The 11,361-nt window shown below is 45.8% G+C and overlaps 1 protein-coding gene across 4 annotated transcripts in view; it reads right to left on the minus strand.

Moving 5' to 3' along the window:
* The window catches only part of FSHR (follicle stimulating hormone receptor), a 147,063-nt gene extending 142,496 nt beyond the window's left edge, over window positions 1-4,567 (minus strand). For all 4 annotated transcript variants that reach the window (XR_008305832.1, XM_053244239.1, XM_053244248.1 and 1 more), the window contains exon 1: window positions 4,340-4,567. Coding sequence is in view for 3 of the 4 variants with exons in the window: in XM_053244239.1 (XP_053100214.1) it covers window positions 4,340-4,527 (188 nt within the window). In the remaining variant the exon portion in view is untranslated. The remainder of the gene's footprint in view (window positions 1-4,339) is intronic.
* Between the last annotated feature and the right edge of the window lie 6,794 nt (window positions 4,568-11,361).

An 11,361-nucleotide genomic window follows, 5' to 3' on the forward strand; every position in this document is an offset into this window, starting at 1 on the left:
CTTGTAGTGCTTCAAAAACCTGCAAAACCCGTTTGACTGGAAGTGACAGCAAGGCTAAATAAATGAATACGTGCACCCCAGGAACCAGTGTCTCTTTCAAACATACCACCTTTAACTTTTCATATACGTCAGCCTTACTTACGTGAAAAGATGCAAGTTTGTCAAATTACATCTGATCAATGTAGCCGAATTTTGTTATTTCATTCTTTTAAAATATCTTGTGTACGTTCGACATTATCTAGGTTTTCTTCTGTTGGGTTTGCGGTTGAAAATTCTCTTTGCTGCTAGTCCTTGTAAAGACCTTGGTAACTTTCCACCCCGCTAAGATTAAACTGGCATGGGGCAGAGTTTTTTGCATTTACACTTCAGTTATGTGGCCTATTAGTACATTAAAAAGTAAGTAGCCATGTTGGTCTGTTAGAAAGAATCCACAGTCTAGTAATACTGGAAATCTGGTAATACTCTAACCCTAACTGGCCCTATCCACCCCCAGCACAGTACCTCCAGTGACTGTTGCTGGCATCAATCTTCTGGTTCTTTTAAAAGTGTGAGCCCTTTGGGGACAGGGATCCATCTTATTTATTTTATTTTATTTATTATTTCTCTACATAAACCACTTTGGAAGCTTTTGTTGAAAAGCAGTATAGAAATATTTGTTGTTGTTGTTGTAATACCCTGACTTTTGAAGTTAGCCTTAATGCAGGTATTCCTAGGTTGTTGTCAATTAGGAAACCTGCTTTGGGAGGAGGAAGATGGTGTCAACTCCTTTGAGACACTCAAAAATATGGTAAAGGTAAAGTTGTGCCGTCGAGCCCCGTGGATGTCTTTGGTAGAATCCAGGAGGAGTTTATCACTGCCATCTCCCACGCAGTCTGAGATGATGCCTTTCAGCATCTTCCTGTATCGCTGCTGCCTGATATAGGTGTTTCCCATAGTCTGGGTTAGGGGTGTGCATTTTGGAATTTTCTTGTTTCGATTTGTATCCGAATCGAAACACCCCTGTTTTGTTTTGTACCCAAATTCTCTGAATCCGAATCAGCCATGTTTTGTTTTGTAGCCGAATTTTCTGAATCTGAATCGATTTGGAATTTTAAAAAGGGTCCCAGGGCAAAAAGAGTGGGTGGTGGTAGTGTCCAATGGGTGGAAGCTACCACCCAAATTTCAAAGGAATTAGGCAAAGGGCTGATTTTTTTGTGAATTTTTAAAGTTTATACATCTTTAAGAATTTCCCCATAGGGAATAATGGGGATTCCAGCAAATGTATCGCTTCAAATCAAGGGGAAAGGGATGACCCAGAGCGGAGTGTGGTGGGTGGTAGTGCCCAATAGGAGCAAGGAAACTTCCAGAATTATCTCAAAAGAATTAGGAACATAGGAAACTGCCATATACTGAGTCAGACCATTGGTCTATCTAGCTCAGTATTGTCTTCACAGACTGGCAGCGGCTTCTCCAAGGTTGCAGGCAGGAATCTCTCTCAGCCTTATCTTGGAGAAGCCAGGGAGGGAACTTGAAACCTTCTGCTCTTCCCAGAGCGGCTTCATCCCCTGAGGGGAATATCTTGCAGTGCTCACACATCAAGTCTCCCATTCATATGCAACCAGGACAGATCCTGCTTAGCTATGGAGACAAGTAATGCTCAACCACAAGACCAGTTCTCCTCTCCATTGGGCAAAGGGCTGATCTTTTGTGAATTGTTGAAGTTTACGTGTCTTTTAAGATTTCTCCCATAGGGAATAATGGAGGTTTCAGCAGCCCCATAATTCCACTTGGGGGGCACTGGGGTTGCCCAGAGTGAGGGGTTGTATAGTGCACATAGGGTGCCAACCACCTCCATACCCACAAGCCCTTGGGGTACTGGGTTTTGTGTTTCTGAGGTGTTCATTGTAGATTCTCTGGTAGCATACGAGATTTTCAGTGAAAAAAAAGAATCCACTCTCATATGCTACCAGAGAATCTACACTCAGAACACCATAGAAACAACAGAACCCAGCACCCCATGGGTTAGCAACCCTTCCCCTGGCCAATGTGGGGTCAGTAAAGAGTGGCAAGAAGCAAAAGAGCCAATGGGGATTAAGGAGGGAATTGTCAGCAGGTCAGCCCATGATTTAGGTCACCGATCAGAAGGCTGGAAGGGTGGGAAATTCAAAGAGATGTCAAACACAAAATGGAGACTGACTCAGAGATCACTACATAATGGAGGTCCGAAACAAAACGTTTTGTAGCCGAAACAGGGACGTTTTGTTTTTTATACAAAACTTTTGGATCTGGAAAATGGGTGTTTTGTTTTGTCTACAAAACACCCGAAACAGGCTGTTTTGGATACAAAATGTTTTGTATCCGAAATGTTTCGCACATCCCTAGTCTGGGAACCATACCAGCGGGGATTTGGACCAGCAACCTCTGGGTTGCTAGTCAAGTCATTTCCCTGCTGAGCCATTAGCTGGCTGGTTACATATATGGCACCATACCCTTATTATGTGTCTTTGGTAGGCAGGATGAGAAGCTGCAACTGAACCATATGAAGCTGCCTTATTCTGAGCCAGACCACTGGCTCTTCTAGATCAGTACAATCTACACCAAGGATTCTCAGCGTTGGGTCCCCAGATGTTATTGGACTTCAACTCCCATAATTCCCAACCAAAGGCCACTGGGGCTGGGGATTATGGGAGTTGAAGTCTAATAACATCTGGGAACCCAGTGTTGAGAATCCCTGATCTACACTGATGGCTGATATCCAGACTAATGCGGCACTCATGCAGACATATTGTACTCATGCAAAGATGTTGTGTTGGCTTGTTCCACAGAGGTGGGAGCTTGCATTCCAGCCGAGTGTTGTGCTGGTGCAACAGGGTGTGCTTATGCCACCTGGGGCACGCCTCCTGCTGCGAGACCTCTTCCCGAGTCCAGGTAAGTTGCAGGGAATGGTGCAAAGCTACCTGCTATCTTTGAGTGCAAGTGGACCAAGAGTACATGAGACTAAGCAACTTGCTTATGCACCTTGCTTTTGCTGGAGCATCTGCTCAGTTATGTGACTGGTTTTTTTGGGGGGGGTGGGGTTTTGTTTTTTGTATTGCATGGCTTCATCTTTGTCTGTTGCCCTGGTGCAGTGTTGGTCTGGATGACAGCCACTGGCAGCACCAGCAGCAGTTGCTCATCAGGGTTTCAGACAAGAGTCGGACAGTTCCCTAGCCCTCTTTGGAGACAGCAGGAACTGAACCAGGGATCTTCCGCAAGTGTTAAGCATCTGCTCTACTGCTGAGGATTGCTGGTCTTGTTGTAGGAAGCATGACTTGTACCCCCCTAGCTAGGCAGGGTCTGCCCTGGTTGCATTTGAATGAGAGACCACATGTGAGCACTGTAAGACATTCCCCTGAGGGGATGAAGCCGCTCTGGGAAGAGCATCTAGGTCCCAAGTTCCCTCCCTGGCATCTCCAAGGTAAGGCTGACAGAGATTCCTGCCTGCAACCTTGGAGACGCTGCTGCCAGTCTGTGAAGACAATACTGAGCTAGATAGACCAATGGTCTGACTCAGTATATGGCAGCTTCCTATGTAACCATTTGCTTTTAAGGCGGGGGGAGGGGGAGAGAACCCTCATCTTATTTCAGTGAGTTCACAGTTAAATATTGGTAGTGACCTTAGCATTACAGAACCGCAAAACATCTGATAAAGAACACTGGCTCTGTCAACTTGTGAGAAATAAATGAGAACTTTAAGAAACTGTCTTCTTGTTGAGAAATCCAACACTGTGTGTGCTCTTTGTATTTATTCTCATTCACTGTTCACGTGCTGTTTCACTCCATAAGAGCTGTATGCTTGTCCTCCAGCTTTTGGGAAACTCCACAAAGCACCTTGTCATACATGCAGACCACCAGCTCCTTGCTATGGAGGTGGGGGGAGTGGACCTCAAGACTTCCTCTGCAGAGAAAGTACAGCTCTCCAGATAAAACTGTTGCCAGACTGCCTTGCTGCAGACGAGTGTTCCCCTCTTTAAGCAGACACACTTATTGGGTTTGATTTTTCAGCAGTGTTAAAAGCAGAGCTTTTAGGAGAGAATGCCAGGTGTTTAATGCCATAAATCACTTTGGAAACTCTCGCTGCCAAGGGAAACTTACTGTAAAAGTTTTTACAAGGTCGCTTATCTTGCCTCAACGATATCAAAATGCCAAAGATTAATGACCCTAGAGTGACAGTGGTCCTGGAGGAGTCAGAAACCCCCCAAAGTCCAGGTCCCTCCAGAAGTGGTCTGTCAGACTTGCCAAATGAGGAGAGACAAGAGCAAAAGCTGCCCTGTAACTTGGCGGAGATTCCCCCCCCCCTTTTTAAACTTTCCTTACTCACAGTTCAGTGGAGTTCTGGGGGATGTCCTGGGGCACGTAGGTCACCTTGCTCTCCTGGCAGATGAATGCCGCCCTCTCCGTGCACCGACAGATGGGATGCTGGCATCCTAAGCAACCCCCCCAGAGAAGCAGCAGGCTGAGGCAAAAGAGAGGCATCCTTGTGCCTACATTGCCCTCTCCCTCAGTCATTGAAAGACAAGCTCCTACTGCTTTGGGCTGCAGGGCTCACGCTCACTCCCTCCACTGAAGCCCCACCTCCAAGGGCAGTGGTGCATCACGTGATGCTCTGGGAAGGACTGCTCAGCCTGGCCTGGGCTCTATCAGGGCTTGCAGGGAGGATGCAATGATGGGGGGAGGGACACATGCCTGTTTGGGAGATCCCTCCTCTAATCTCAGTTTCACAGAGAACTGATCTCTGTGGTTGATCAGTGCTAGGAACTCTCAGTACTCTTGTCCTGCTTGCTCAGTTGAGTTTGCTTTCTTGGATTTGACTTTGGATTTCTGCTTGCTCCCTCTAACCAGATGCTTAGGGCTTGCTTGCTTTGAAATTCTGTGGTCTAGGTGGTCATTGGCCACAATGGTCAAAGTTGCTGCTGGTGATCTTGGCGCTGCTGAATTTTCTTTGGTGCTATTGTCTGCTTCACGATATGAAGCTGCATGCAGTGTCAGACCACTGCACCATCTAAATCACCATCTAAATCCAGACTGGCAGCAGATCTCCACAATTTCAGACTAGCATCTCCCCTGCCTCCATTTAGAGGATTGATCTTGGACCTTTAGCAGACTCTACCACTAAGCTATGCCCTCTCTCCATAACGGGTTCAACTCTGGTTCCCAAGTTTGTGTCCCCAGATGTTGTTGGATTACAATTCCCATCATCCCCAGCCACAGTGGCTATCATTCACTACAGCTGGGGATGATGGGAATTGTAGTCTAGCAAGCTCTACAGACTCACACTTAAGAAACTCTGGGTGTCAAGTTTTAATACTGTTCTTGTTGCTAGTGGTTTTGCTATGGTGGTTTGCCACCCCAGAGGTTCTATTTTGGGGCCAGGAGGACAGGAAATAACACCTTAAACAAATATTGCCCCTTTTCTGGGCTTGGTAGCAATAGCAATAGCAATAGCAATAGCAATAGCACTTACATTTATATACCGCTCTATAGCCGGAGCTCTCTAAGCGGTTTACAATGATTTAGCATATTGCCCCCAACATTCTGGGTACTCATTTTACCGACCTCGGAAGAATGGAAGGCTGAGTCAACCTTGAGCCCCTGGTCAGGATCGAACTTGCAACCTTCTGGTTACAGGGCGGCAGTTTTACCACTGCGCCACCAGGGCTTAGATCCTACCAGGAGCATCAGACCTGGCCCAGGTCTTAAATTTAGCCCATCTAGAACAGGAAAGGGAACATTAGCAGAGAGAAGAAGTGCTGCAGATAAGGAAGCAGAAAAAGATAAGCCTCCCAAGGTCTTCTCTGTTGCCACCCCGAGGCTTTCGAATGCACTCTCTACTTAAATAAGAGCTTCCCCGTCTCTGACAGCTTTTAAAAAGACTCTTAAGATGCAATTATTCACACAAACATTTTACCTAGTACTGTGGTTTTAAAATGTTTTGTTTTATGTTTGTTGTAAACCACCCAGAGACATGATTTTGGGGTGATGTACAAATATGCTGAATGAATGAATGAATGAATGCAAAGTTAATTGGGATGAGACTATTTTCCTCAGGTCTAAGACAGAGGGTATGTGTTTTATCATTCAGCTATGAACTTCCCTTCCCTTTGAACCAGGACCCATGTTTCCATACTTGTGGTTTCACAGCCCTTACATCTATAAAAACAAAGAATAAAACATGATACCACAATACATATAGCATAAAGGGAATAAAGAGTGCAGCCTTTAACTATGTTAAAACAGCATAACTTAGCAGCAGCTGTAAGATTTTTCAGGAAAACATTTAGAGGAAGAAATCCAAGATCCATCATTGCCCCCAAATGCTTGCCACTTCAGCAAAGGTGTCCACCATCCTTTTAAAACTTAGAACATAGCTGGTCTGACAATGTTTTTCCGGGGATATCTTTAAGAGGGTGCCAACACTGAAAAGGCCCTGCCCAACGTCCTTGCCAATCTGAGCTTAGATGGAGGAGGTTTGCAGAACAAAGACCCATCTGATAAGACTTTGTGCACTAAGAGGAGAAAGCAGCATTTATGGGAAGGGGCACTTTGTAAGGCACGAGTTTCAGACTGTGGCCCTCCATCCGTTGCTGGCCCACAACTCCCATCATCCTCAGTCACAGTGGCCAGTAGCCAGGGATGATGGGAGTTGTAGGCCAACAACAGCTGGAGGGCCGCAATTTGATACCTCCGTCCTAAGGTGTCCTGACATAGTCTTCTGTCCTGTTGGGGCAGGGATCGGCAGACTTCAGGCCTGCGGGGAGGGTGGCGATATATTTTCTGTGCCTGATTAATAGGCACATTTTAAAAAATGAGTATTTATAATTTCTACCCTTTTGGAGCATCACTCCCTTGAGGGAAGACAAGTTCAGATATTCAGATATTATGTTCAGATATTATGAAGTACATGCAAACAGATGTTTGTATGTTGTTGTTTTTTTAAATGGATGACTGTACATGTGATCATTTAAAAAATGAAGCCAGGTACAGACTCCCTGAAAGGCAGGATACAGATAGGGAGAGTCTCTAATTACAGTGGTCCCTTGACTTAGGAACTACTCGACATCCGAAGTTTTCGACTTACGAACGACAAAAATGACCGGAAGTCGTTGCCGGTTTAGATGCGGCTTCCTCGACTTACGAATTTTTAGATGTGTTAGAATTTTTACAGTGGTCCCTCGACTTACAAACGTTTCAGACCTCCGTGGTGCGCTTTTCGACTTACGAAAATTTCGACCTACGAACGTGCGTTCGGAACGGATTAACTTCGTACGTTGAGGGACCACTGTATACGTGTGTTGAACATAACATGTGAATAACTGTTGGTGCATACAGATACATGCATATCCTGTGACTGGCTTACAGTTCTTGCCAGAAGAGCTCATGCGGCTAAATCCAGATGGAAAGGTGGCCGTATGTAGCTTTAGGGGGCCCTGTTAGGACAGGATAATTTGTTTCCTGTGCTTATATTAAAAGGATGCATGTGATATCCTTGTGGGTGTTGCCCCTTTTATATTCTGCCATGTGCCCTTCCGCAAATACGTTTTTGAAATTTGCTCTTTGACTGTGTTGCTGTGTGCCCTGCAATTAGAGGAGAGCTGGTCTTATGGTAGCAAGCATGACTTGTCCCCTTAGCTAAGCAGGGTCTGCCCTGGTTGAATATGAATGGGAGACTTGATGTGTGAGCACTGGAGGATATTCCCCTCAGGGGATGGAGCCACTCTGGGAAGAGCATCTAGGTTTCAAGTTCCCTCCCAGGCTTCTCCAAGATAGGGTTGAGAGAGATTCCTGCCTGCAACCTTGGAGAAGCTGCTGACAGTCTGTGAAGACAATACTGAGCTAGATAGACCAATGGTCTGACTCAGTATATGGCAGCTTCTTATTTTCCTACATTTATGGAACTTAATATGAGGATAGGATCAGGGGCTTAGGGCAACTCATGGGCACTTTATGGGAATTTAGTAGGCCTGTACAAGTGGGGTACCTGGGAATTCCAACTTCGGAATTTCAGGGCCCAACCACCAGGAGGATTTGAGTGTGGGGCAAGTGCCACTGTTGGTGGGGGGCAGTGTGCCCTCTAACAGGAATTCCCAGATGTTGACTACAACCCCCAGAATCTTCAGCCAAAGGTCACTGCAGCTGGGGATGCTGGGTGTCGTAGTGAACAACGTCTAGGAATCCCTGTTAGGGAACTGTGTGTGTGTGCGCGCCTTTAACTGGCCACCTGTTTCTGACTTGGCCTAGTATTTAGTAGGCCTTTGCAGGCTGAAAATGGCCAGATCTGATTGGATCAAATTCAACCTGACAGGAAAATTGTCAGGAGAGACTGACATGATCCCCCCCCCCCACCTCAAACTGTCAGGTGAAACTGGATCCGAAATCCAACACTTTTTCAGCATTTGCAATGCGGGGACTTAAAAGACTCAACTTTTAAAACTCCAACCCCACAAGTGACCATTTACCTCTCGGCCGGCCACAGTCTACAAAGTTCCTGCCGAGAATTGCAGGCAGCCAAGAACCGGCTTGTTTTGGGCACAGCTGAGGTATAAAAGTTAAAGGGGTTCCCCCCCCTTAGCTTCTAAATTCCAACCACCCCAAAAGACAACGAGGAGGTCTGACAGAGTTCTACAACAGGAGGGATTCTAGTCAGGGTTATTATGTATTCCTTCATTATTATTATTTTTAAAGTCACATAGCACTTAGTATGCCAAGGAGACAGCTCAGCCATTCCCCCTGGCTTCTCGTTTTCTGTGCACAGGCATGTGTATGGAAGAAGAGTCCATGATGTGAGCCACACCTGCAGTCTGTATAGCCCTGACACCTTTTTCGCCTCATCTGCAGTTCGTGGGAATTGGACTTTAGAAACCTTCTTCTACAGGCAATATTCCGTTGTGCATAGAGTGTTTCCAAATCATACATGCTGAAAGCTGCCCATAAATATCCTTTAAGATAATGCCACTTGCTTTTCATTTCAGAGCTTGCCAAGAAATTCAGTAGGGTACATAAACAAACAAGCAGGCACACAGTAGACTCTGTATCTTTCCTTCTGACCTGAAAGTGGACTAATTGCTGCTAGACAAATAAATATTATTTCTGATGTATGTACTTTCAGTGTTGCTTAGGTACAAAGATTTACTTAACAACTGAGGCTTGCTAGCTAACGGCATTTAAGGGAAACTAGTTGGATAGAGAGACTCTGTAGGCATGATGCAATTGAAACCCACAGATACTAAATCAGCAGAGAATTCACAAGGCTGACATAGGCCACATTCGCACGTAACACAAAACCAGAAGTTTAGGGGTCTCCGGTTTCAATACATGTATGTCCGAATGCAGGAAACTGCAGTTACAACAAAAAATGGGCCTGCAGTTTCCCTCCCCAGATTGTAGTGAGGTTCACTGAGGCCAGAGGCTGTCGTGAGGTCCACCATACAGTCCCTCAGATTGTTTGTAGTGAGGTTCCCTGCCTGGATCTCCAGTTCTGCGGTGCCAGCTTTACATCCGAACGCTGCACCACAGTCTGGCTGCTTTTCCAACTGGAGTTGAGGGAGGAAGCTCCTCCCTCGCTCCAGCTGCTATTGGCTTCCAGGACTGTCTTTCAGTAAGGAAGCTCCAGCAGCCAATTCCCTCTCCTCTCTGCAATCTTGCTTACTGCAGAGAAGGAGCTCTCCGTGATGTCCGAATTCAGTTAGGAGAGTGGGGGGAGTGGGGAGCAGAACCACGGGTCCAACTGGACCCGCAGTTCCATGTTTCATGTGAATGCAGCCATAAAGTCACTGGGGCATGGACCTGGAGGTCATCAAGGGCCACTGAGATCATTTACTCTGGTATTTTATACTGGCAGGGGCCAATTTCAGTCCTATGGCTTTTCAGATCAACTCAGTGTAGCTGACTAAACAGGGAGATGGTAAAGGTGTAAAAATGATGCATGGGGTGGAGAAAGTGGGTAGAATGAAATTTGTTTCCCTCTCTTATAAGAGTAGAATTTGGAGAAACACAATGACATTGATGGGCAGTGGATTCAGGACATACAAAAGAAAATATGTCTCCACACAGGGGATTGGGCTTAGAGCATCTGCTTTGGTAGATTGGTAGAGCATCTGCATTGCATGTAGGTTTCAGGTTCAATCCCTGGCAGCATCTCCAGGTATGGCTGGGAAAGATTCCCATCTGAAACCCTGGAGAGCTGCTGCTAGTCAGAGTAGAAAACAGTGAGCTAGGTAGACCAATAGTTTGACTCAGTATGAGGGAGCTTCATGTATTCAACCTGACTAGCTGTTTGCATCATTTTTGCATTTTGCGTTTGCATCAAGGCTGCTGTTTGCATCATTTTTAGCCTCCTTTCCAATAGGCTTATGAGATCACTCAGCATTCTATGTGTGTGTCCATGTGTCCCCTGCTATCAACTTCTCAGTGCCTGGACCAATATGAACGAATCAGGTACAATTGTAGGGACACATAGGGTCACCTCAATGGCCTAGTTTGTGATGATGCCATCCAACCCGATCCAAGATGGTGGATGCATAAACCTTTGAGGCGCAAGTGGGCTAACTTGTGAACCACCTAACCAATTGGAACCAAATTTGCTACAGCTGTAGGGGCACAACAACAGTGGGGCACATGGGGAAACCTCCATGGCATATTTTGTGATGATGTCATCTAGCCCAAACCCAAGATGGTGGACGCGTGAATGTTTGAGCCGCAAGTGGGCTAACTTTTGGATTGTCTAACCGATTTGAACCAAATGAGGTACAGTTGTAGTGAGTGATACACAGGGACATCTCAGTGGCATAGTTTGTGATGAGGTCATCCACCCTGACTCAAGATGGTGGATGCGTGAACTTTTGAGGCACGAGCAGGCTAACATGATCTTTTTAACCAATTTGAACCAAATTTGCTACAGCAGCAGGGGCACATGGGGAAACCTCAATGTCATAGTTTATAATGATGTCAACCACCCTGATCTAAGATGGTGGATACGTGAATTTTCAAGGCATAAATGCACTAACTTGAAGACTGTCTAACAGATTTGGACCAAATGAGATACAGTTGTAGTGAGTGACATACAGGGACACCTCAATGGTGTAGTTTGTAATGATGTCATCCACCCTGATCCAAGATGGCAGTTGTGTGAACATTTGATGTGCAAGAGATCTAGCTTGTGGACCTCAATTCGAACCAAATTTAGTCCAGTTGTAGACAGAAAGTAGTTGATTTGTTCTTATTAGAAAGACTTGTTTCCCCTGGGGAAGGACCACATTGGTAGAGCATCTGCTTTGCAAGCAGAAGTTCAGTTCTTGGCATCTCCAGGTTCAGTTTCTGGCATTTCCAGGTAGGGCTGGGAAATAT

The sequence above is a fragment of the Hemicordylus capensis genome, chromosome 1 (genome assembly GCF_027244095.1).
Source record: "Hemicordylus capensis ecotype Gifberg chromosome 1, rHemCap1.1.pri, whole genome shotgun sequence".
Lineage (NCBI taxonomy): Eukaryota > Metazoa > Chordata > Lepidosauria > Squamata > Cordylidae > Hemicordylus > Hemicordylus capensis.